Source organism: Dunckerocampus dactyliophorus, chromosome 9 (genome assembly GCF_027744805.1).
Source record: "Dunckerocampus dactyliophorus isolate RoL2022-P2 chromosome 9, RoL_Ddac_1.1, whole genome shotgun sequence".
NCBI classification, from domain to species: Eukaryota; Metazoa; Chordata; class Actinopteri; order Syngnathiformes; family Syngnathidae; genus Dunckerocampus; species Dunckerocampus dactyliophorus.
Genome location: NC_072827.1, coordinates 25,797,751 through 25,824,851, shown reverse-complemented (window position 1 = coordinate 25,824,851; position 27,101 = coordinate 25,797,751). Strand labels below are relative to the sequence as shown.

The 27,101-nt window shown below is 40.9% G+C and overlaps 3 protein-coding genes across 7 annotated transcripts; 1 reads left to right on the top strand and 2 right to left on the bottom strand.

Annotated features, from left to right (window-relative positions):
- Positions 1-2,389: 2,389 nt before the first annotated feature.
- Positions 2,390-11,985, bottom strand: ftcdnl1 (formiminotransferase cyclodeaminase N-terminal like 1). 4 transcript variants are annotated; one of them, XM_054787348.1, is made up of 6 exons: positions 11,794-11,985; positions 10,714-10,832; positions 6,758-6,853; positions 5,431-5,586; positions 4,375-4,563; positions 2,390-4,144 (listed from the first exon to the last, which is right to left on the bottom strand). In XM_054787348.1, the coding sequence occupies exons 2-6, from the start codon at positions 10,826-10,828 to the stop codon at positions 3,708-3,710; spliced, it is 993 nt and encodes a 330-aa protein (XP_054643323.1). In that variant the 5' UTR covers positions 10,829-10,832; positions 11,794-11,985; the 3' UTR covers positions 2,390-3,707. The 4 variants fall into 4 exon arrangements, with proteins under 4 accessions (XP_054643323.1, XP_054643320.1, XP_054643322.1 ...); XM_054787345.1 differs by lacking the exon at positions 11,794-11,985 and adding an exon at positions 11,228-11,504; XM_054787347.1 differs by lacking the exon at positions 11,794-11,985 and adding an exon at positions 11,277-11,504.
- c9h2orf69 (chromosome 9 C2orf69 homolog) lies at positions 10,770-17,684 on the top strand. Of its 2 annotated transcripts, XM_054787350.1 has the most exons (4): positions 10,770-10,866; positions 11,859-12,016; positions 12,340-12,578; positions 15,746-17,684. In XM_054787350.1, the coding sequence occupies exons 2-4, from the start codon at positions 11,936-11,938 to the stop codon at positions 16,221-16,223; spliced, it is 798 nt and encodes a 265-aa protein (XP_054643325.1). In that variant the 5' UTR covers positions 10,770-10,866; positions 11,859-11,935; the 3' UTR covers positions 16,224-17,684. The 2 variants fall into 2 exon arrangements, with proteins under 2 accessions (XP_054643325.1, XP_054643324.1); XM_054787349.1 differs by lacking the exon at positions 10,770-10,866 and having other exon boundaries at positions 11,340-12,016.
- Positions 16,769-26,717, bottom strand: stk17b (serine/threonine kinase 17b (apoptosis-inducing)). The gene is made up of 7 exons (XM_054787343.1): positions 26,250-26,717; positions 24,251-24,463; positions 22,592-22,730; positions 20,983-21,109; positions 20,183-20,231; positions 19,811-19,990; positions 16,769-18,686 (listed from the first exon to the last, which is right to left on the bottom strand). Exons 1-7 carry the CDS (start codon positions 26,369-26,371, stop codon positions 18,452-18,454), a joined length of 1,065 nt encoding a protein of 354 aa, XP_054643318.1. The 5' UTR covers positions 26,372-26,717; the 3' UTR covers positions 16,769-18,451.
- Positions 26,718-27,101: the final 384 nt, after the last annotated feature.

The following is a 27,101-nucleotide window of genomic DNA, read 5'->3' as shown; positions in this document are numbered from 1 at the left end:
AAAGACGCTGCACGGCTGCCATGCTTGTGTGACTAAGAAGCGAAGAGCTGAACGCCATGCAAAGACTTGCTGAGAAAGCGCCAGCACACGCACTGCCTCATCCTAACTTCAATGCAAAAAGAATCTTACAATGTCGTGTTCATTCATGAACACAAATCAGAAATACTTGACCATACCAGAAAAAAGGAAAAAAAGGAGAAAAAAAAACGGGGTTTGGCCGATTCCTTAGTTCCATCAATCCACTCCTGCTATTTTTACTCACCTTGTGTAAGAAATGAAAGGAGTCATGGATCGAAATGATTAAAATGTTCATCACATTACACTGTATTGAAAATACAACTCAAATATGAAACAAACTAAAATAACTATTCAAGATGGTCAATGAAATGTTGAATGTAAGTTCTAGCATGGTCTCATTGATGGACAGGGATCTTAGTAAACACGTGCACCTTTTCTGCTTGAAACAGGAAATGACTATACTGTCAGCGTTAGGGTGACCATATTTTGATGACTGAAAACCAGGACACTCGGCCTAGCAGTGAGATAATCAAATGATACTTGAAGTTTACTCAAAGTTGCCTTATGGTTTCAATAGTTTCAAGTACGCCTCCTCTGTATGGCTAGAACATTGTTACAATGGTGTGAGAGGTGTGGACCCGAGTCACATGACTTGGATTCGAGTCAGACTCAAGTCACAATTTTGATGACTTCGGAATCGACTTGACAATCATTGACGACTTGCAACTCGACTTGGACATTGACATCAATGACTTGGGATTTCACGTTGACTTTGATCTGATGATTTGAAAATGCTTTCAGTGAATGCGTTCAATAAAATGTGTCTCCATTCAAATGATCCGTAATCATTATGTAACATCCAGCAAAACAACTTATTTCCCCTTTGAATCTGCCTTATTGAACGCATCTATTAACGTCCTAGCAGGGTTAAGAACAAACAATGAATGTGTGGATCACATCAATGCTAAATGCTACATCAGCACTCTTTTTCTGTGATTGTCTTCAAAAATAAAACAATTTGAAATGCATTCATTGTATTTGTCAAATTTAATAGTTACGTTGTTAAAATGGCATTTTATTGGGCAAACACTAAACAGTGCTAATGACTTGTAAGGGATGAAAAATTAGAAGCCTATGACCTCAGAATTGATTCGACCGGTCTTGTCTTGACTTGACTTGGACCTGCACGTCTTTACTTGGGACTTGACTCAAGGCTCAAGGTTAAAGACTTGAGACTTACTTGAGACTTGCAAAACACAGACTTGCTCCAATCTCTGCAAGACACAACCTAGAACCTGACGCAAATTCCAAAGGAAGAACGTTCAAAAACCAGCACGAAAGCAAGGACTCCAGTGAGTCCAAAAACAGCAGGAACCTGAGGTCAAATGCTTGTTACGTTTTGGAATGTAACCATATTTTCGAAAAAAAAATGTGCCCTCTAAATTTAGTCACAAGATCTTGAATTTGAATAACCGCTGTAAATGACGTCCCGGGTTTTACGAGACTTCAGCTCTGCCAGTGTCTGAGCATATGTTTTGCCTTTTTCTTTGGCTTACATCATCACATCCAGCAGAGTGCCCTAATGCTGCTCAATTTAATGGCCCAAAGAAAAACAATGAAAACCAGGACATTTTCATCACAATCTAAACATTTTTTTAAAAAGCAGGCGAGGACGTGAAAACAAGACATGTCCTGGCAAAATAGGATGTTTGGTTACCCTAGTCATGAATATCATATGCTACGTTGGACACCAGGGGCCGTGTCTGTCACCTCGTAGGCTTATAGATTTGGGGGCGTGATTACAGCACAGTGTTTTGGCAGGAAAAGGTGTTTGCCGTTTCATACTGTTGTTGGCAGTTGACAAATTAAGCCAAACTCGAAAGCAGTTACTGCAGTTTCTTCAAACTGCCAAATTACTGCCCCCGATGAACATATTCCAAGCAGCGGCTGACCGTGACTCCTCTGCAGCCTGCTGTTACTGTTGCCACAAAACTCCAGCAGAGCGGCCCGGTCTGAAGTTGTGACATATTGAGGCGCTATTCCAGAAATATTGCTGACGATTCAAGATACTGCTGGGTCTTTGCTGCTCTCAACCGACTGTCCACACATGGTGTCATGTCACCTCCATACTCTGGAGGTGCAGTCTAACAGCCACAGAGGGCAGAGAGTGCATATGGACAGATGCTGTTACTGCTAAACTCTTATGACGGCTGGTTTCTTTTCCTGCACATTTTCCTGCGGCAGTTTCCACTTCCAGTGTGCACGGTGTCTGCTAACTTTCCCTGTTAGGCCACCAGCAATTATTGGAGCTTGGCTGAGGGACCTGATGGGAGTTTTTCTGGCTACAAGACGGTTTGCGATGAAAGGCGTGGCAGCAAACCCACTGCAGATCGCGACTAAGGATGTGGACAGTGCTGTGTGGCTGGAGTGGCTAGCCGGAGGCGGAACGAGAAGGTCCTGCATTTCTTTCACCAGCAGTTCGACACCAAAGCTCGACGGTGTGTCCCCTCGTGCTGAGAAATGGTGACATTCAGTAGCGGCAGGATTATATTTGTATGTATTAACAGCTCCAAATGAACTGAATATGTGAACCAAGCGAAAAGATAACACAAGTCTAAACATCTATTTGTCTAACACTAGTCTCTTAATAGTGTAGCAGGACATTTGAGTCGCTCTTTAAACGGTGGTATTATGGGCAATGAGGGGTTGCGTTCAAAGAAATCACGTAACTTAAGGTAAATGTACTTGTTTTTAGTGTATTTTCCAGCATACTTAAATGTAGCAAATTGTACATCCAAATTAAGAGTTACAAAGTGACTGATAAGAATATCCACGTCATGTTTTTCTTGATCTTCCAGTTTATTTACACACACACACTTGCATTATAAAGCCGTTTTTGTGATGTTTGGAGTGTCCCTAAATGCACCTCGTGTTCTGGGAATGAGAATGAGGAAGCGTCGTTCCCAGGATGAACAGACTAGAGACATGTGTGAGTTGGAGACACAGTACATACTGTACAGTATGTGGTGCTGGAATTGTACTGCTGTCGATGTGTTCGGGTCAGAATGAAGTTCGAAAACAGCGTCACGCTCTGTGCGACTGTGGGGACGCTCCACCGTGCTTGCGTTTGCCGTCTTAATAGAGCTTGCTCTGATGTGCAGGCGTTAATTACACAAAAAAATGAATAACGTGTTATTTTTGACAGCCCTACTTTTTACTAATACTTTTTTATGTACAATACCATTCATTGTGTGACAAGAAATGTACACTTTAAGTTTTGTGTGTTATATCAAAATTGAGTTTACATCTTTTCTCATTTCCAGCGTCATCCATGTGTCTCAAGTTGCAATGAGACAAGGCTATTAGGCTATTAGGCTATTAGGCTATTAGTCGCTGATGGCGCCGATGATTTTTTTATTGCAGTGTCATGTCACCCTCATAAGGTCCTGTTCTACTTGTGACAGATATCCAAACTTCAGAGTACAGTATGTACTTATTTATTACTCTATGTCAAATCCATCCTTTATAGACAATCAGAATAATAAACTTCTGCCAGCATTCCTATTATTAACTTGCAGAAATGCAATGCTTGACTAGGTGGCAACGTAATTAGATTTGCAAGTCAACTGACGTAATTTTTAAGAAGTTCAAAAAATGTTCTATCAGTGGTTTTGATTTGGAATGGATTTTCACATGCGCATCTTACGTTGCTCTTTCCAAAACTCTGCAATCCCTTGAGACAGAGCCAACTCTGCCAAGCCCCTGCACTCCTGGGGAGTGAACCCCACTAAAGCAGTACCCTTTGTGCCAACACCATGCCTCCCTGCCAGCTCTGCAACCCCGGCAGTGATGAGGGAAGCTGGAACGTGACAGTACGGTTGACCCCCAATAGTGAAAGATGGCCATGGCGTTGTTGCAGTCAATTGGCAAGGTGGACTTCCCTGCACGCTTTCCACATTGCATGCGATTTCCACAGCGCCCTCATGAGGCAAAGCCAGCACTTGCACACCCGGAAGGCCCCCTGCTGTTGACTCCCGAATTGCTGAAGCAATGCTTTGTCCTATTTTTACATCTTGGGTGTCGATAGTGACGTTGCAGTTCATGACATAAGGACTGGCACCAACACCTGCAACACAGAAGCACAGTTAGACAGTAAACAATAATATTCATAAACTTATCTTGCAATTCAAATCCATGGTTCACAATAAAAGTACTGTTATTAACAAGCACATTTAAAATGACCGGTATGGTGATGTATCTGATCCATTACAACTGGACCTGAGCTTATCTGCCAACTGCACTGCCCAAATGAAGAAGCTGCGCTAAGCCTACTTTCATGCTGGAGTTTGGACTCACCTGTGAGGCCAAAGGTTTTCTGTGGCAGAGGTCCCATATCAGGCCTGATATCGCTCAAGTCTGGAGTCTTCTTGAACCATCCCATCTCCTTTCTCCTTTGAGCTAGCCCCCGCTGAAGTGGGGAGTCTGCCCAGCCAAAGAGGAAGACACTTGTGCCCTGGACTCGCTCTGTGAGTCCCTGAGCAACCGCTGGGACCGTGGAAGGACAAAATCATGTCAACCCTTGCAAACACAAGATGTGCAAACGTTTTATATCACCGCTAGCTTTCCTAGCATGTCCAAGTAAAGCATGCGTGTGCTTGGGATTGGTACAGGGACCTTACCGACCTCTTACAATCTTGCTAAAGGAGGGAAACGTGCCGTGCTTAGGCAAGGATCAGTGCCAACGTACCAGACTTTTGGTGTGAAATATGATATAATTGGCCCATTGTGAGTACACCCTTTGGTCACTCACCCTGGGTAAAATGAAGCCTGGCTACAATTCCCTCCCCCATTGTCACTGGCTTATAATCACATTGAGCTAGACTTGCCAGTGCACAAACTCTTCCCATCGCGGCCTTACTCTGGTTTAGATAAGTAACGTAATGTAATGTAAGACAAGTCTTACATCTGAAAAAAACACTTTCTGGCTGCCATTTTCAAGAAAAAGTGACCAACGGTACCGAGCTGCAGTAACTGCTGGGCTGAGTTACCACGAGCCGACAGCTCACAAGGTTCAGGAGAGGCATAAAAATGAAATTACAGGTAACTGAAAAACACACCAACGTCATGGTATGTCACTTCCACATCATGTAGATCAACAGTACAACACTGTAAACATCTACAGTACATCAGTCTGGAAACTTTTATGATAAGTGTAAAAAGATGGAACTTGCTGCAGGTGCCTAACACAACAACTAATTAGACAAAGGCTGTGGTATGAATGCAATAAAAGGACACACAGGTAATATGTGCAGCATCACAACTAAAACATTGCAATATAACTGTAAAGTAACTGCAGTGTGTCGTAGACATGCTCACACACACACACACACACACACACAAATGGTATCTCACCCCGAGCCTCTTTAGCACAGTGGCGGACTCCCACGTCCTCCCCCAGGGGGTAGATGGGTATGAGGTCCACAGCACCCAAACACGGGTGGACACCCGAGTGTGTGCTCATGTCAAACAGCTGGCAGGCCTTTTCACAGGCAGACAGAACCGCTTCCCCTGGAATCAAACACATGTACGACTAACAACTAAGAAAAAACAACACCCCCACAGAAAAGTCATGTTGACAACTTTCTGCATATGAATATCATCCCATCCATCCATCTTCTATACCACTTCTTCCTCATTAGGGTCGCGGGGGCATGCTGGAGCCTATCCCAGCTGACTTCGAGCGACAGGCGGGGTACACCCTGGACTGGTCAAACAACCAATCACACTCATACCTATGGACAATTTAGAGTCACCAATTAACCTAACATGCATGTTTTTGGAATGTGGGAGGAAGCCGGAGTACCCGCACACGCACACGGGGAGAACATGCAAACTCCACACAGAAATGCCCAGGGGAGAATCGAACCCAGGTCTTCCCGATCTCCAGGCTGTTGGCCAACGTGCTAACCACTAGACCACCGTGCGGCCCCTGAATAACATCCCTTTGTCGCTAAATATTCACCTTCAAACGTCTTTCACTGGTTTTTAAAAGAATGAGACTATTTTGGTTTCATTCGGAGAATGCTGGGTGGTGGTGACGTCATCACCAGATTATGTAATCACTGGAAAATTAAATCTTTAATAGCTCAAAAAGTAGGACGGCACAAACGTTCATTTTAATTGCACAAAATGGTCATTTTAACTGCACAAAACAACACTAATGTAACACTAAAAAATGAGACTATTTTGGTTTCATTCCAAGCATGTCGGGGGGCTGGGTGAACTTGAGACGACCTATAAAATAAACTGTTATAACTCAAAAGCAAAAGCAGCACAAACGTTCATTTTAACTGCACAAAACAGCACTAACGTAGCACTAAAAGATTAGACTATTTTGGTTTCATTCCGAGCATGTCGGGGGGGCTGGGTGAACTTGGGTTGACCTGTAAAATAAATAAACTGTAATATCTCAAAAACAAAAGCAGTACAAACGTTCATGTTAACTGCACAAAACAGTACAAACGTAGCACTAAAAAATGAGACTATTTGACTAGACTTTTGAGTGGGGTGGGGGGCCAACTTCACTCAGGTTAGATTTTTGGGTTACAAAATGCCCATGTTGTGTTTTAATGTTTGACATTATTAAAAGGGTTTGTTCCAAAAGGGTGTGTCACATCGTTTGTTCAGCAGTTACTGCAACAGTACAGTACTTGATGCCTGAAAATGATTGAATACTTACTGATGGATTCAATACCGGCCACGATTGTGATGACGGAACGGTTGTAGTCGTGGTCATTGAAGATGTTCAGTACAGTGGTCTCCTCTCTTTGAAAACCTGCTCAATCAAGTCAAAGTCTTTTTCAGAACCTCACCTTGTTTCCCAAACACTCACAAAACATGCGAACACTGACATCAAACATGGACAAATTCTAGTTATTCTTACAAACGCTCTACCACCTCTTATTCATATTTGGAATAATATAATGGTCATTTACTGTAACATAATAATATTGTTCTCTTTTAACAAAATAACATAACACAGGACTCTTAATGAACTAATATAACATTTCAATCAAATTGGGTTAGTCCAATTCACGAAGGCGAGCCGACTTCCTGTATTTTCCCAACCATAACAGCTCGTGCTGAGCAAAATATTTTTAACCAGAAACATTCTTATTTAATTGTGTTAATAAATTGTTCACCTCTTTTCATTCGTAAAACGTTTAGCTTCATCTGTTGCAGAATACAATTTGAACATTTTAAGTTAAGCGCGACTGAGCTCTTACTTTGAAGGCCGGTTAAGTAGATTCGGTATCCGGTGTCGGGCCGTAAAATGTTGATACTAATAACTAATTTTTAAAAAGGACAAAATTTTGTCTTTAAATATATGTATGAATTTTTTTTTATAAATAGCTATTTTAAATGATAAATATCAAATGACAGCCCTGACGTAAATATTGTATTGTACTTTATTTATCCCACAGCAAATAAACAAAGACAAAGTAGATAAGGCAAAAACAATGATCTGGCATTGCTCTACTACAAGCTGGAACGAACACGGACACCACTATTGCAAAGCCAGGATTTCAAGAAATGCTGCAAATGTTTGACGGACAGTACAAACTGCCTGTAACAAAAAAAAAAAAAAAAAGGTCACAAACGCAAATTCCACAACTTTACAGAGTGAAAAATGACACAGTAAAGGAAATTAGGCATTATTATGATATATTATTATTTATTAATATTGTTATATATTATCATGACATTAGTGGTTTATTTGGTCTCAAATTTGTTTTCAAAACGACCTGCATTGTTTTGTGACTCCATCCATCCATCCATCCATTTTCTATACCGCTTCATCCTCATTAGGGTCGCGGGGGCATGCTGGAGCCTATCCCAGCTGACTTCGGGCGACAGGCGGGGTACACCCTGGACTGGTCGCCAGCCAATCGCAGGGCACATATAGACAAACAAGCATTCACACTCACATTCATACCTATGGACAATTTAGAGTCACCAATTAACCTCACCTGCATGTTTTTGGAATGTGGGAGGAAGCCGGAGTACCCGGAGAAAACCCACGCGCACACGGGGAGAACATGCAAACTCCACACAGAAATGCCCAGGGGAGAATCGAACCCCGGTCTTCCCGATCTCCAAGCTGTTACTGTGTTGGCCAACGTGCTAACCACTAGACCACCGTGTTTTGTGACTCAGTGAAATAAAAATGTTTGTTTGTCCAGTAAGATTTTTTCATTGTACTTTTCTTAAAATTAGTGTTAAAATCTTTCGTGGACCCAATTCGTGCATTGTCTCGTCTCGTGATTTGGGTGTCTCTTGGCACCCATACAACGTACTGTATGTACTTTAGTGATAGTTATAGTGTGCTGCTACTGTTCACTTTGCTGCTGCAGATGTTCCTCGTTGCGTGACTACAAGTATTGTAGTATTCAATGATGCGACAAAACATAGTATGGCTCATGTCATTGTGCTTCAATGTTACACTGTGCAAATATGTAATACTGTATTGTGCTATCATGCTGTGCTAAGATGGGGTGACCACATTTTCATTTGCAAAAACCAGGACACAAACAAGGCCTGGCTTCTCAGAGTTTAATCAACATATTTTATTATGTCTAAAATAATACCCATTTGATACGTTTTAGTGGTGCAAAAATAACTTTCAAACCTTTGGAATGAATTTATGATAGAAATAATATCTCTTCTGTATTAGAATAGCAAAAACTAGGACGTAAGACGTGGCGTGAGATATTTAAAGATGACTTATTGCATTTAAAGTATGCCTCCTCTGTATGGATAGAAAACTGTTCGGTTACAAAAAACTATAACCAAAGACACAAATTCAGATGGGCTTCTCAGAGCTTACTCAACATATTTTATTATGACTAAAATAAGATCTATTTGATAAGTTTCAATGGCGCAAAAATACATATAATAAAATAAATAAAAGCCTCTTGAATTAATTTATGACAGAAATAATGCCTCTTCTGTATTAGAAAAAAATCAGCCTGCAAGAAAATAATAGCTCTCTTTTCAAGCTTTACTGTCCTAATAAATAACTAAAAAATATGAAATAATACCATCAGCTACAGTATACAACCTCCCAGGTAACCAAACGCTCTGGCTTCCCAGACTTGCTGTCCTGTTTGTTTGTTTTTTTTAGAAAGTGATGAAAATGTCCTGGTTTTTGTTGTTTTTCACTGGGCCATTGAATTGACCCGGCATGACGGCACCCGACTCGATGTGATGATGTAAGCCCCGAGAGGTTGCCGTGTGGGCGGCTCTCTTTACACTCACAACAAGCGAGCGACAGCCACACGGACCACACGTTCCTGTTTTGCTATAAGTTATACAGTATATAAGTTATACTGTGTTGGTTAGCAAAGAACTACAGAGTCAACCACTGATGACATCACAGATGGGCGTTGGAGCTGGGAGAAATTGACTCTCGGTTCCATTTTCAGTTGAGAGCATGCAAATAGTCACGTTTTGTAATAAAGACACATTACGAACATAGTCGGACTCACAAACTCACTATTTATTTGCCCTGTACTGTCCCCCCTTGTATAAAGTGTACATTTACTCGTATTTACTTATATTTTTACTCACTATTTGTAAGTATGCAAATGTTGTTGACATTCGTTCTATTTTATAATATTTTATTCATATTGCGTTGCATTTTATATAAGAGTGTTTTTCTTGAGCTACAGCGACCACACAATTTCCCTTGTGGATCAATAAAGTCTGTCTAAGTCCAAGTTTTATTTGACTTTGCAAACTGGATGACCCTTACAGGTTGCCATAGTATTGTGTAAACTAAGGATTGCAACATTTATATTAAGATTAAATGAATATTTCATATTGCATTTTATTCCTGGCGCTCGTGTGAGCATATCTAGCGTATTCCCTCATCTGAAAATCTATCTCGCTGATAGAAGGATAATATCATCAGGGAATGCTCTTTTTTGCCTCCATTTCCCTTTGGGGACCTCGTAGGTTCTCAAGAAATGGTGATGCAATCTCCGAAATTAGTTAAACTGTGAAAAAGTGGCACTTTCATAGCTGATTTGAAGCTGCAAGCCTGGTATGAGTTACCTAAGTTACCATGGTGATACAGTTGCTTGAAGAGAGCTACCTTCGCTGAACACACAAGTCCGGCTTTCAACTCACCACAGCTCGCTAACCCACTAGACCCACTTTGCAGAATACCCCCTTGGTGTTGGGTGTGTGATTCAAGACGGCTGAATAAACACGCCATGTTGTCCGCATCTTTTTTAACACCACAACATCGAAGTGGGTGAAATACGACACACACAACATTGTATGATAACCGTGTGAAAATGTTGGCAAAAATGTATTATTTCATATGAAAACCGGGGCGTTCGAAAAACGAGGTTTCATTAACATCTGTCCAGTGTCCTGGTTTTTTGGTAATCAAAATAAGATACCCCTCCTCTCAGGGATTACGTCACATGCAAGAGAGCACCCCAATGCCAGTCCATTTAGAGACCCAATGAAAACCAGGACATATTCTTCACTTTCTAAAAACAAAAAAACAGGGCATTTGGTCACCGTATGCTCTGATGTACATACAGATGTATAGTGCCACCATGTATTTGGTAGGAATCGCGTACATGTGCTACCATCTTATACTGCGCTATGATGTACTTGAACCTGCAGAGTTGTATAGTGCAGCCATGGCCACCATTTCCACCAGGTCTTTCCTGCGAGCCTCAGAGACATTGAGGAGACACGCCACCAGACGTCTTCCCAATGAAATGGACACCATGTTTCTGCAAAATGTCAGAACATAAAAAGTAGAAAAAAGTGAGTCAATGACTATTGCACACGCAGAGAGACACTTTGGACTCGGTGGGCAATGAGTTAGCTAACTTCTCAGTATGTACACTATCACTACATAGCATATATGCAATAGCTCTTGAAATCAGTATTTTGCTAACTTAATGCGAGTTGTAAAATGCAAACTGTAAAGAGTTTTACCTGAGAGTAGTTATCTTACAGTTGCATAAATTCAACATGCGTTCATATTCACCGGTACTGTTAAAGCTACGGGTAGGCTACTTATCAGTGTCGAGTTCAAAGTCCAATTGTCCGCTAACTAAATAAAGTATTTCATGTAGCTTGAAGGTTTAAAACATGTAACTTTTAAAAAGTGCGACACATTTACCTCATAAGACATGAACTTGCAGCACAAACACACCACGATGAAAACCCACATTAGTTCAGTTGTAATACACTCCTCTTGTCTTCACTTTGACCGTAACGTAAAAGGTGCTTATATTTAATTTAGTTTTCCATATTACAGTTTAGAGTTTACGCCAGCGATCATCGTTTTTAAAGTATTTGGCGAAATGAACCGATTAAATAGTAGTTCTTCCTGGGCTTCAAGCCGAAAAGGGAAGTATAACCCAAGAATCATCTTGATGACCAACATACTCGTACAGTCTCTTCGGCTAGTCAAAGCTGACGCCACTGACATGCGCAGTAAGGATGTTTGGTAGCACTGGCATGTCTTTAACACACAGCGCCTCTCTGTGGGCAAATAATATGGAAATTATAATGAGAGTAAAAATATATTGTCCTGTTTCATTTTGGATTGCAACACGCTGAGATGATTAGCTGCGAGAAGACACCACATAAGGCTTTTATTCTTGCCGTGTTAACGCAAAGTGACGGTTTGAGGTGGCTGACGTCAGCTTGCAGAATGGACTAAACGTCAAATGTTCTTCTTACCTGGGATTTCCTCTCCGATGTCTTCGTCGTGACACTTATCGTCAAAGCAATGACTTCCTCTGCAGGACTCCATGCGTCCAGCAGCAGTCCAGATGGAAAAAAGATCCATAAACTGCTGGCTGTGTGTGGATCCACAACTAACATGAAGAACGACCTGCTGCTTCTTAGGCCTGATGGACCTCAACTCAGCAAACATCTCGTCTTCTTCCACGGAGACATTCAGGTGAGTACATGAATAATCAATGCAATACGTAACTAAACTAAACAACGCATACCTCGTTTTCATCCACGGAGACTCTCAGGTGAATACATGCAAAATGCAGCATCATTCATGGTTATTAGTTGCTCAAGTTGGACTTGTTCTCAAGGGTGGGATGGTGATCCCATGAGGACCTCAATCAAGTTTGTTCGTGTATATTTTATGGGTGCACTTACTTAACAGTTGAAGGGCTTGAAAATAAGAAAATAATGGTGAATAGATCCACGTTCTTATACAGGAGGTGTTGTAGGGCGTAAACAAAAGGTGTCTTTCCTTGTGTGGTTCAGAACTTTCAGGATGAGATGGTCCTTCAGCCAGAGGGGGTCCAGTGGCTATCCTGGAGTCTGGAGGAGGTGGCTGTCACCCTTGGCCGTCGTTTCCCTCAACACCACATTTGGGTGGTGAGAGCCTCCCGCATGTACCTCCACAAGTTCAGCTGCTATCACAACTTTGTGGAGAGCAACATGTTTGGAGCTCCACAACACGCACCCTACTCGCCCAACAGTGGAGCTCTTCACCACCTCAGGTTCTCAGTTTCTTTGGTACCACAACAATGAAGTATTAAGCACAGGTTCAAAATTGATCATCGCTGGTAACTTTATTAGAGACGTCTGCTAATATTGGCCGACTGATATTGAGGTATCAGATGACGTCGGCATTGTTTTTTCTGACGATAATGATATCGGTGCATGAGTGATGACGTGCTCCTCAAGAGCAGAATGCTTGCTAGCTCAGTATGTCCACGGTCTGGAACTATAGCCAAGTTCCGCCTTCACCTTGTAAATATGCAATTTGTAATGACTGTAAAGTGTTACGTTTTGCGCGTAATGTGGCTCTACCTTAATAGCAGGGTTCAGTAATATGAAACAGGTACCGCTGCATGTGCGTTACAGTGAGCGCAGGCACATCACGCCAAACAGAAGCAGAAAACCAAATAAAAGTACAAACATGAAACAATGTGAAAACTAGGGAAACGCAAAACTAAAGTCTAACCTGTTATGGCAAACATGACAAAGCGCTGGTTATGCGAGGAGAGAGTAAGGCGTCTTCCTTCGAAACTTCTCACATCACGCCTTAGGGAGAATCACTCCGAGTCACAGTCAGCGTCAACTTCCTGCCGCTGAAAAACATCCCCACTGCAGGATGCTGCCACCACCAGGCTTCACTGTGGGGATGGTATTGGCCAAGTGATTAGTCACCTCCGTGACTCAGGCCCTTTTCTCCCAATCGCTCAGTTTAGATGGCCGTCCAGCTCTAGGAAGACTCTTGGTGGTTCAGAACGTATTCCTTTTACAGACGATGGAGCCGCTGTGCTCACTGGAATCTTCAAAGCAGCAGAAATGTTCCTTTACCCTTTCCCAGATACTGTATGTGCCTGGGGACTGTCACGGAGGTCGACAGGCAATTCCTTTCACTCCATGCTTGGTTTGTGCTCTGACATGCAGTGTCAACTGTGGGACCATATCTAGACAGTAGGGATGGCCGATATTGGCTTTTTTTTGGCGATAACATATTCAATTTCCGATACCGAGATCAGCCAATAGCGATATGTGTTACAACACATATCTGTTGTGAAGCTAATGGATAGAGCATCAGCAATTAGCTTCTCAACGTGGATGTAACCAACATTGTAAAACATCTGAGAAATACTTGCGATTAGGCTTAGGCTCTGACATTTAAAAGTCAACAGAGTAGCCATTTACATTTTGTTTGATCACCAAAAAGTCCAGGAAAGAAAATCAAGCGTCATAATTTTCATGTAGGCCTAGCACTCTCGGTGCAGCATCACGCTGCATTCGTTTCCACGCCACGACTACAAATTGCATGTACACAGTAATTCCGGGCCAAAATTAACATATTTTGCAACATCATATTTTAATGAAACTTCATGTGCAGATAGATATTAAAGTGAATTTATATCCTACATACTTTTTATCTGGTCCTGAATCTGCGATCCATGAGTTTGAAAGGCACAAAGTTGGACTGAACATTCAACGCCGTGGTATGAGTCGATGTGGTAATTTCATTAAATATATATATACTGTGTTGTATTGTATATTTCCCTGTCATTTTATTATAGGGAAAAGTCCCGATACCAATATTGACCGCCAATATCGGGCCGATAATATTGGTGGGGCGATATGATCGGACATCCCTAATAAACTCATGTCCAATCGACTGAATTTACAACAGGTGCACGCCAATGAAGCTGTACAAACATCTCAAGGATGATCAACGGAAACAGGATGCCTCTGAGCTACATTTTCAGCTTCATGGCAAAGGCTCCAAATACTTATTTACATGTGGTTTCTTTATTTATTTTGAATAAATGTGCAAACATAAAAAAATCTAATGTTATGGGGTGTTGTGTGTAGTTTTCATTTTGGAGTAAGGCTGCACCCTAACAAATTTTGAGAAATTGAAGCGCTGTGAATACTTAGAAGATGCACTTTGTCTCGATCGGCTTTTTAAGAACCACAAAATCACTGGAAAAAGGTGTTAGCATGTCTCAAAATGATTGACAATATTTACTATATTCTGTTAATACAGAAATATTGTGTGCATGAAACATACATTAGGTAAGTTGTCCATCGGTATGAATGTGAGTGGGAATGGTTTTTAGTCTATATGTGCCTTGCGATTGGCTGACAATACCCCGCCTCTCGCCCCACGTCAGCTGGGATAGGCTCCAGCATACCCCTGCGACCCTAATGAGGCCAAGCGGTATAGAAAACGGATGGACAGAAACATACGTTGTGTTAAGTAATTGTCTGTTGTATGATTAAGAAGGACGTGACTGTGGAAACTGAAAATAGAAAGAATACAAACATACAATTCAATTCATGATCACGCCTTTAAAATAAATTTCGAGAGTTTGAAGTTTGAAGAGTTGTTAGTGCCATATTTAAATGTGAAGTGTCTTCTCCTGCTGCTTCATTGTGACGCTTATGCCTCGCTGTTGCCTCATGCAGAGCGGTGAAAGTACAGTGTTCCCGCATTTATTGCGGGGGATAGGTTCCCAAAATAGCCTGCAATAAGTGAAATCCGCGAAATAGCCAACTTCATTTTTTTTTTTTACGATTATTATTTTTGTTTTAAGGCTGCAAAACCTCTCACCATACGCTTTATACAGTTTTCTCAGACGGACAATAACGTTTTCTCACATTTCTCTCTCGTTTCTTTGTTTGAATTTTAATGATCAACCTACAAGTCGGACACAAGAAATTAAGTTACTCATGAATATTTCACTCCTGTGACCGTGCCTTTTGGTCCTGGCGCCGTTCTGCTGTACTGTAGCGTTTTTGTATGCTTGTTAAAACATTGCTGCGGTACTCCTCCTGTTGCAGTCCTCCTCCTTCGAACAGAAAGATTCATTTACAAGCAAGCTAGCGATGACACAGGAGACACGGCAGGGCGGCACAATGGGGGTTTGAACTCAATCTCCTGCCTGTGAGGCAGACACACTAACCACTAGGTCACTGTGGGCCCTTTTAATTTTAATACATCTTTAAAATCCATATACTGTACTGAATTTAATTATATTTGATGACAACTCCGTCAACCCTAGAAAATAGTCACATTTTAGGCAAATATTTTGTTTTTTTTCCCCCCCACAGGATCCACACATGACCCGGCCACTATGAATATTTTAATCTTATTAAGCAGTTGTTTGAGTCTAGTATGTGCTTGCAGGGCCCTGCTAAGCCACGCAATGGAGCGAGCCGGCCTGCCAAACATCCTACATCCACAGGGAGGCGCTGCAAGCATCCCGGCAGGGTTTTCTCTGACTGTAGTAGGCTTCAGCAAAGGCTGTGTCGTCCTGAACCAGATGGTGTATGAGCTGGCCGGGGCTCGGGCGGACCAGCAGATGTGGGACTTTGTTAAAAGCATCTCAGACATGTTCTGGCTGGACGGCGGCCACCCAGGAGGAAGTGAAACCTGGGTGACAGACAAGCAGGTGCTGCACCAGCTGGCTGCCAGTGGAATTGGTATCCACGCACACGTCACCCCGTATGAGGTGTGTGACCCCATGCGGGCCTGGGTCGGCCGTGAGCACAGACGCTTCATCAAGACCCTGGAGGAGTTTGGGGCGAGCCTATTCCATAAAATTCACTTTGAAGATAACCCCCCCTCTATTGAAAACCATTTCAGGGTCATCCAGGAATTCTGACAAAATAAGTTGTTGTAAAGTTTCGTGTAGGCCTGCTGAAATATCCTTCCAGCATTGATACTACGTTTGTCTGAAGCTCAGCTTTGTGACAATAGGTGGAGTCGGCAAAGGATCAAGGGAAATCTCCCTTCTTCAGAAAGCGTTTCATTCATTCATGCTTTTACCAGTTTTCATTGAAACGATGGCTACATGAACCTGCACTAGAGGTTTACTTTCACACCACAGTGACGCTCTTTTATTCCTAAATGTTACATTCTATGACTTACACCGATGTTATTACATCATCTGATTTGATCTGACCACAGAAATGTATTGTATACTTAATGCTAATTTATTTTAAGTTATTTAAGTAGAAAAGTCTTTAATTTGCATTCCTTGTGTTATTGCTGTCAATATTGAATGTAACGTCAATCATTCCGTGTATTAAGTTATTTTTTCACCAGTGTGACAAAATGTCTTAAAAGTCCGAGTGGCAATTTGTTGTTTGAAAATACCAATACCTTGTTAGTAATAATCAATGCATTACATCTCTCCAAACCTAAAACAAAGGGAGTCTCATTTTCTACAGATCTTTAATGAGCTTTTTGCAGTTTGATGCCTAAATATTAGCATGTGCTTGTTGACAATACATTATGGATTAAGTTGTTTCTTAAGTCATTGCAAATACAATCAGATTGCTCATACATTAAATAGAAAATCCAAAATAAACAAACTTATCTCTGAAACATTTGCTTGTGCTTATGGTTGTTTCATCTCTTAAGACACTTCATATCCTCCAGGAGACAAACATCTGTCAATCGTGGGTGACGCCACTTGGATACGAGATAGAATACACCACATAAATTGAGTGGTCGTTGTGTTGGAGAATAATGCCAGCAAACGAGTTTCATCATTCATCACTGTTGTGAAACAAGTCCTTCTCAGTTTTTCTGATTGTGCTGCAACAGGATGAACAACTTCGGGTAACATCCTCTGACAAGACACTTGTCAAACGTGATGATGAGGTATTAGCAAACAGCAGAGAAGTCAAAAGCTTATTTCTTGACACATTCACAAAGCACATTGGACAGGCAAATATCTGGACAACAAGCTCGGGCTGCTGTGTCGGCGATATTATGTGTTAAATATGAGGCTACTACACACTAAGGCCTTTGGACCAAGTGTTGACAGCATTAGATGATTAAAAATAAATGTGGAATGTAGAACAAACAATGGAACACATTAGAAAGGAATGGTGTCATTTATTTCACACCATACCAAGGCCTTGTACCTGTTTACCATTTCACCCACATAACGTCACCAGCATCTGCTTCCTTCTAGAACCACTTCCAAGCGACACACTCATCATTCAACGTCCACTTTAACTTCCCAGCACCACATAAAAGCATCTTTGCTCCCAACAGTCCAACGCTAACACCACCTTTCTCCTTACATTAACCTCATGTGCTGACGCACACAAATGACATACAAATCATATCAAACAAGTCCAGCAGATAAATAAAAATAATCAACAATAGAAATGAAAAGTTGTGTGTCAATGTAGCAACTTAATCATAGCAATAAGAAAAAAGTCATAAGTGCTGAATCATCTTCCCTTTCTGCAGGCTGACAAGAGAGGAACTCTTGCCTCCAATTTGCTAGAAAGACAACGTGCACGCTGGCATTATTAGTAGCTGTCAGACAATAAACACAACGCACGTCCCCATGTTACAATTTGATAACCTGAGAATTGGATTAACAGTGAAAATAAAGGCTTTACACTTTTTTCAAATGGTAACTAATCTTAAACTGGAATCATTAAAATGTTTTCCTCTAAAACCCTGAGCTAAATGCTCCAAACATTGCATATACATGTGGCACTCTTGAATGTGAGATAATATAGCCAAGTATGTATGTAAGACGGACATGTTGACAAATAGAGACGTAAAGACTGAACATGCAAGCTAGGGCAGTGTTACACGCCCTTGTTGCACATCCAAATATGCAACTATTAAGATGAAGCACAGAGGCAACTTCATAAGAACAAGGATGGCAAAAACAGAAATTGTTCCCACAAGTCCTCATCCATACAAAGATAATAAGCAGTTAAACAAAGAGACAAGATCAGTGTTGAGCGACCAATAAGATGATTATCTTTGGCTTATGTTAATCTTGTAATTAAGTATAAATAAGGACTCTTGCAGTCAACTGCTGGTCGTTTGGAAGCTTAAAATCCATTTAAAAGGTTTTCATAAGTCACCATCTCCAAGAAGTGCTTCCTCCTCCAAGCGAAACCTTTTTGCATGAGAATGTGGCGACTCCAGGAAGTTCTCCTTGTCCTCGGGGTCCTCAGGTGGAGCGGCCCACTTGGCGCCGCAGCTCCTCTCGCGGATGGTGCGGGTAGAAGTGGTCTCTGGGCTCACGCACAGCTGCTGCTGCCATAGCCAGGGATGGCTTATACACTCTGCAGCACTGGGTCGGTCTCTGTGGTCATAGCAATGTACGACATTAATAAGATAGAAGGGTCTTTCCAAGACACTGAATGCATTAAAATGTGCAATTTGCCTTTGAGGAATCACTAAATACTATGTGGGAATGCTTGCACAAACATTGTTTCTGTAGCATGGTAGGGTGAAATTATGTGACAGCAAAGAAACAATGTGGAAATGTTGTCAATGCATTAACACAGGGGTGTCAAACTCGTGCCATGGAGGGCCGAGACACTGCAGGTTTTCTTTCCAGCCAGTCACTAAAGCAGGTGATTTTAATGATCAACACATTCAGTTTGAGGAAAGGAGCTCATCAATTAAATCACCTGCTGAAGAAACTGGTTGGAGAGAAAACCTGCAGCGTCTCGGCCCTCCAGGGCACGAGTTTTACACATGTGCATTAACATTACAGGACTTACAAACCTTTTTATCATATTACTGTGATGTCCTACCTATGCAACTCCCAACCCCGACAGGGCATGTTTTTTGGTGCTTGTTACGATGCACTGAGTCAGAGTGGAGTGGTACATGTGTGTGTGTAACGGTTTGGTACAGAGGCATACCCATTTCCCACACGGCAGACATTAAATGGGCCCTATTCTGGAGCAAAAGTATTTTTGCCTCAGCATTGAGGTGCAACTATACTGTAGAGGGAAGTGCATACTTATAGCATACACAGATAGAAAAATCAAGGGACACTTTTTTTAAAAGGAAAAAAAAAAACAGAATAACATAAGTCAATCTCCATCCAAATGACAGAAACTACCTGCATTGCAAAAAGAGATGTCCTCTCCTTGTGATTCTCATCTTTTTCAAGCATGCCATTCAAACAAATCTTCTACTGGAGATTTAAAAGCAAAGGCATTGAACAAAAAGTGGAGATGAAGAGGGGATGTGGCTTAATTGCTACTTTCAGGCACATTCTGAGAAGTAAACTCCCTGTGGTCAACAGTTGGTGTGCTTGCGGATTTCCTGAAACCCAATGGAATTGCTGTAAAATAAAGTTGGAATGCTCTGAGGGCAGATGTCCTTTAGTGCAAACTCTCCACTGAGACTTGATTTAAAAAACAATGGCTTGAGAGTGCTTCTATTCTGGGATATTTTTGTTTTTTTACTCACTCAGGCGCTTTGACCAGCAGTTTGCGGATGAAGTCTACAGCCAGCTCAGAAACCCTGGAGAAAGCCTCCCTGCTGTAGTCCACATTAACCTGGGACACGTTCAGGTAAGTCTCCTGCTTGTCGTCACCAGCGAACGGAGACTCGCCCGTGACCAGCATGTAGGCTATAACACCCACACTCCTGAGAAAAATACACGTGCAATAAAACACTGCAAACGAAATAGAATTCCCTAAGACAACAATTTGCTCTCAACATAATTGACAAGACATCTGAAGTAAATAAAAAGATTGATTTGCGACATTGTGCTTCACGATCAAAATCATTTCTACGTCTAGTAAAAAGAGTATGCTTGAAATGAAAGGACACACTCACCAAAGGTCTGTTGCTGTTGTGATAGGCTCGTAATTGAGGATTTCTGGAGCTGAATAGAAAATGAAAAACATGTCAATAATGAATGAAGAACTTCCACCACCGCGGAAATTGAAGTCATTTCTCACTGAGGTGTGTGATGACTATAAACCATACCTGTGTCATTTTCGGCCTCTTAAGCTTTTTAATCCAGCACACCCAACTTTTCCAAATTATTTTTTAAAACAAATATCGAAGCTATAGCCAGCCAAAGAACTTGCAATCCTCTTTTTAAATTACCATAAGTCTTCAACTATTGAAATAATTGGTCTCTGAAAATGGAGGTTCTCCGCCTTCCAGTGATATACGAGTCATTACGGTAATGGGACTGTGTCACAGCAGCTCCAGGAAGACTAGTCCTTGATACATTGAAATGAATGATGGCAGCCAGACTAAACTTTGAAGATAGGAAATTCATTCTAAAAAAGCATGAATGAACGCTAATATGAAGGGAATTGTTTCGTGATGTGTGCGACTCCATTGCTTCGCGTTGTCACCAGTGTCTGGACCAGAATATCAGTGTGAGAACAGGCCGTGACAAAGCAATACAATTATGTTAGTATTCCAAAAACATGCAGGTTAGGTTAAATGGCAACTCTAAACTGTCCATAGGTATGAATGTGAGTGTGAATGGCTGCGATTGGCTGGCGACCAGTCCAGGGTGTACCCTGGCTCTCGCCCGAAGTCAGCTGGGATACACACCCACACACAAACTACTGTTGCCTGTGAATGTTGAGGAGTTAAAGTACATTTCATGACCTTACCCACATATTCAGGTGTGCCAAGAATCTCTCTGAGTTCTCCAACCGCACCCAATTTGCGTGCCAGACCAAAGTCTACAATCTTTATGTCCCCTGGAGGAGACAGGCTTGTAAGGAGAATATTCTGGGGCTGAGAAACACATACAGGAAACCCAGAGTGAACATCATTATGAAAGGACAAAGATCCAATCGTTGGCGCCAATCCTTTTATAACCTTTTTTTGTCTATGTCATTATATCGAAAAAACATTCTGAAGTAAGACAGTACAATACTTTGGCCAATGCAAAGTTGGACTCTTATGGAAGTGTCTACGAAAGGAGGATGCACAATGTACAGGACAGTAAAAAACTTGTGGCTTTTACCATAGAGTGTCAAACTACTATAAAAATGAAATGCATCCACAACTGAAGTTGAAGTTTGAAATGCTTTGAGCCAAACTTGTCAAAATACACCGTGTGCACAATTATTAGGCAAGTCAGTATTTTGACCATATTCTCATTTTTATGCATATTTTCCAACCCTATGCTGAATAAACTTGAATGCCTATTGAGTTTAAGCATACCAAGTGATGGGCATGTGTGTACTGAGGGAGGGTGTGGCCTAAGATCAACAAGCTTTATTAGGTGTGCACAGTTATTAGGCAACCTTTTGGCAAAAAGTGCCAGAAAAGAGATTCAACAGACTCTAAAAAGTCAAGAGCACTGTTGTTTAATAATAAAACTAATCATCAATAATGCAACTTGCCTAATAATTGTGCACACAGCGTATATATGTAAACATATATTCCCTCCACTCCACTAATCTGATGCTTCATCCTGCACCATTTCAGTCAAAGATAAATAGTTTTTTGTTTGCTTTTTAACATATATGTAAGTAAGGTTGCTGACTGAAGTGTGTACTTGAAGAATTAAAATGAATATTTAAAAAAATATATATATACAGTGGTGTGAAAAAGTGGTCCTGATTTCTTTTTTTTTTTGCATGTTTGTTGCACTTAAAACCAAAGTGCTTCCAGACGCAGACTTTAAATCCACTGAGTGGGGGTCGGATTTTACGCTCAGCCATTCTGGTAGCGTTTTACAATAAACTTACCATAAACTGTCCGTGCGGCACTTACACTTTCCTTCTTGTCTTTTTGTTCCGTCAGCATCGATTGACATTTATTAATCAATTAATAATCGGAAAGAGAGTGGGCCAAAATTCCTCCACAGCGCTGTAAGAGACTCCTTTCAAGTTATCGCAAACACTTGATTGCAGATGTTGCTGCTAAGGGTGGGCCAACCAGTTATTGGGTTTAGGGGGACAATCACTTTTCCACACACGGCCATATAGGTTTGGATTTTTTTCCCTTCATAGTAAAAGGTTTCATTTAAACACTGCATTTTGTGTTCAGTTGTGTTGTCAATGACCAATATTTACATTTGTTTGATGATCTGAACCATTTCTGTGTGACAAACATGCAAAAAATAAGAAATCAGGAAGGGGGCAAACAATTTTTCCCACCACTGTAATTAAGTATCGGTCTTGAGAAGCAGGAGGTTTATCTGTATCAATATCGCTAATATATTCCCTCCACTCTAGCTATTGTGTGTGTGTGTGTGTGTGTGCCCACCTTGAGGTCTAAGTGCACGAGGTTGCTCTGGTGGAGGTGGTGAACTCCCTCCAGTGTTTGCCTGATCAGTCGGGTGAGCTGAGCCTCCGGCAGCAGCTCATCAGACACACAGTGGTCAAATATCTCTCCACCTGCCGCACTGTTTAGGAGGAAACACAGGAGCATGTCTTACATCAGACTGTATCTTTACAAACTACGCTTTTCACCAACAAACTCAATTGTTAGCTTCTCATTATTTATGGGTTGCTCAGTGGTTCCCAAACAGTCATACATTTGACACTGACACACTGATTTACTCTTTAGAAAGTAAATCTACCAAACATTTCTAGAATGAACAATGCAACAAGGCACCTCAGACTGTATGTCTATTTATATTCCAGTTACAAAAGGCTATTTTGTGGTGTACCTGCATGTCAATGCGTGTACCCATGAGTTTGGAAATCACTGTGCTAGATGGTCATCACATACACGCCACAAAGACGTTAGACAGTTCTGGAAGACATTTGTACTTTGGTTTTCTGGTCTGGACAGACACAGGAAATGATAGGTGGCACGTTATGCAGCACACATTTGGTTCTGGTTCACTTAGCGTTCATACTACAGTATCTCAACTATATGAATAATATTGCGGACCCTGTAAGGATTAAGTTGCAGATAGATTTCAAAGGGATTTCGAAAGTTTATATATGGTGGTATTGTTATCAACGGCCATGTCTCGACAAGCTTGAAAATAAATAAAGATTTGGGCAAATGATACAATTTTAAAATCAGATTAATCGCAGGGATGCTGTGGATGAATGATCCAGGATTAATAACCATTCATTAATTGTGTTGTCCTTTTTGTTATTATTGTGCTTCTTGAGAAGCAACTTGAGACACTATGATCCAAGGACTTACAGAGGATTACCCACAACTCTCCTAATTTGGTGATTTTCCTATTGCTTTTTGCAGTATTTTAACACTGGTTTGAGTACCTCTTACATTTTAGTTGAAGTGGCCCAAACTGCACCAATACTCATTTGCAAGTGGGCCGAGTCAGGCTGTCTTCATTCACTTAAAGGTTCAACTGCTACTGTCTACTGTCTACATTCCAATAAATGCACTCCACAATCAGAGAAATCACACCAGCGTTTGTTTGAACCCAAACAAACCTATCAAGTGACAGCAGGATAGGTCCTGCTTTGCAAGGTCAAAACACAAGAGGCGCTTTCTCATGAGTAAGTTGACTGTTTGCATTAGACTTTGTAAGGAAGTGTATTGGACAGGACTTTGGAGCATCAGGAGTTATGAAGGAGGGGGCAATATGAAAGCAAAATGGACTCACACCACCATCACATCACACACCATGGGAAAACATGTCAGCAGCGTATAGGTTTTGTAAAGAAAGTTAGATAAATAACTAAACTTGTGTACGAGTTCAAGTACAAGGTGTGTATTGTTGAAAAGTCAACAAATGTCACCTAAGAACAATACCTGTTTATTCAGAGCATTCAAAGCAAACTTGTTTTAGTTTCTGTTATGATGGCAACAAAATGAAGCCAGAAAAAGCCAGATTTGTTGAAGTTGACTGGATATCTCACTATTTGGTCTAATTAAATGTAAGTTTGCGTACAGTAAAAGTGACGTAACCCACAGAAAGATGACCTTGAGTGAACTCACTATTCCAGCACTAATACAATGTCATGATCTGTTTCGTAAGCAGCATGCAGGTTGACCACTCTGGGGTTGTTTCGGGCCATCTCCAGCACCGCCATCTCATGGATTACTTCAGCCCGACAGTCACGACCTCTCCTCCTTTTTCGTAGGAACTTGGCAGCAAACACCTTCCCCGTGGCTTTCTCCATGCAGTGTTTGACCACCGCAAACTTGCCCCTTAGAAACAACAAAGGGAACATGTGGTTGGAAGGTGGACATATAACAATGTCAAAGCCAAGCATCGGGATTTGCAAAGACGCTAGTGTCCAACTTGTCTTTTACACTGTTGTTGAGCTGCAACTATGATATCAACTGCAAGCAAAGCCTCACAACAGAATCACAACCACTCTAATTTTACTTAATTTTTTTTGTTTTGTTTTTTAAATGCAACTTGCAGGATCCAATAAAGCAAATTATAGTCGCTGAATTAATAACACAGCATAAAAAAAAGAGTTCCAATAAAGATTTATTGTAACAAATAAAACAGGGTGTTTTGATCTGGCTCCAACAGAAGAAGTGGTTCCAACACTCCAAATTAGGAATAGAAAATTCTGACACCTATCAGTCTGCATTGCACCTCAGGGCATCTTGTTTTGCAATCACATACTTAACATGTGAATAAAATTGGCTGAGGCCACTTCTCCTTTTTAAAGTCTGAAGATCACGCCTGTTCACATGAGAGCTGTAACAATTCATCAGTGAATCGATGATTAATCGATTACCCAATTAATCTTTTTTTTAATAATTGTAAATATCCTATGATTTCAGCTTCTTAAATGTGAATATTATTTAATTTTCTTGTCATCAATGAAAGGATACCTATTACCTTTGGAAATAATGTAAATCCAATTAATCCGTATAGACACCCAAAACTATTATTAATAATTATCGCTTTACATGCCCAAAACAATGCAAAATAATTATAAATCACAAACGGACTGAACTTCTTGTTGATGCAGACTTCCTGTACATCCTGGCAAGATTAAATTCAATCGTGTTTCTCAACTTCTTTATCAAATTGCTGGAACGCGCAACTTAGTTTGGTTATTTAGCAGTTGCACTCAATTTAAAACATGCATGGATAGTGAGTCATCAAGACAGTATATACATATATATACACATTTATACACACACATACACACACACGTACTGAATATACATACTGTATATATAAACACACATATATAATGTATATACATACATACTATATATGTATAAGCATACATACACATATATATATATATATATATATATATACACACACGTATATACTGTACCTATACATACATACACATTTATATATATATACATATACATACATTATACACATATAATAACACACACACACACGTCTGTGTATAGTGTATAACACACCATGGTCATCATGCCCAATGGCAAACATACAACATGGCAAATGGCCCAAACATACATTACTTTCTTTAAAAATGGCCAAACAAAATGCCATATGTGTATTTATGGCATTTTGTATTTGTGCATTTATTTTTTTCATGACAGACTATAAGTGGTTAAAACAAACGCTCTAAACACGAAAAGTAATGCTGCACATGTTGTAAAGTTACACTACACATTTTAAATAAAACAGGAACACTGGCATTGTACTTGTTGCAAAGTTACATTACAGATTTAAAATAAAACAGGAAAAGTGGTATTGTACTTGTGGTAAAGTTAAATAGTTGATAAAACATGAAAGCTGGCATTGTATGTGTATCCGTATTGTAGTGTTACATTCCAGACTGTGACCTAGATTTTCACTATTGTAATGTGGTGTTGTTTTTGCTGCTGTAATGAGCCATTCAAGAAAAAGCTATCGTCAGACTGTAACTTTCAATAACGACTAACTATTCATTTTGAATTTTAAATGAAATGTACGTGGTAGCTTTGGCGAATTTAAAAAGGAAGTAAGGTGGGTCGAGACACATTTAGGCCTATATGGAGGACTCACCTTCCCAACTCTCCGGTGACTTCGAACACACTGTCCAGCGGTTCTGTGCTGATCGGAGTCTGGATTTCGGCGAGCAGCCCAGCCGAGAGACCGCTGCGACTATCCAGCCGCCTCCGAGACATCTTCCTCTCACAGAGCTGTGGATTCCGGCTGCTGTCAGACACCCGAACCGGTCGCGAGTGGATGAAATATGGCCGGCAAAAGTAACAGGAGCTAACGGAAGCTAACAAGAGCTAACATAGCTAGTTGTTAACTCGACGGCTTGCAAAGCGACTTTAAAATCGACGTCCTCAACTTAACGAATGAGGAGTTGCTAACACAGAAAATCCAAACATAAGGACGCATTCCTACATTTAGTTGCTCCACCAAACTTAGTTTACATGTGGAGCTTTTTCCATCATCTTTTACATCCTTCGGCTTGACACTTTCTCGACACGTCACTGCAGTACACATGCGTACTACTGTTTAGTGCAGTTCAACTTCAAATGTGTACAAGCATGTCAATTACCGGCTCTCGGACCACTTCCGGCTCGCCATAGCTATTCATCCGGGCACCATAATAAAATGACACTAAATATACTGTATTGCGGATGGGTCATTTTATTATGAAAATCCGAGACGTCCCAAATTAGCGCTGATTTCCTTGAACTTGACTCGCCTCGCTTTGCAACATAATGCATGTGCAGACGGCCTTCACAGTTTCACTACAGTGAAATCGCGGATAATTAGCGAGTAATATTAGTGACAATCATTAATATACAATATATACATGTACACATATACAATGATAATGATAGTCTGTTCCCAACATTACAATGACTGCTTTCACATTACTAAAAAGCTGATCTAATG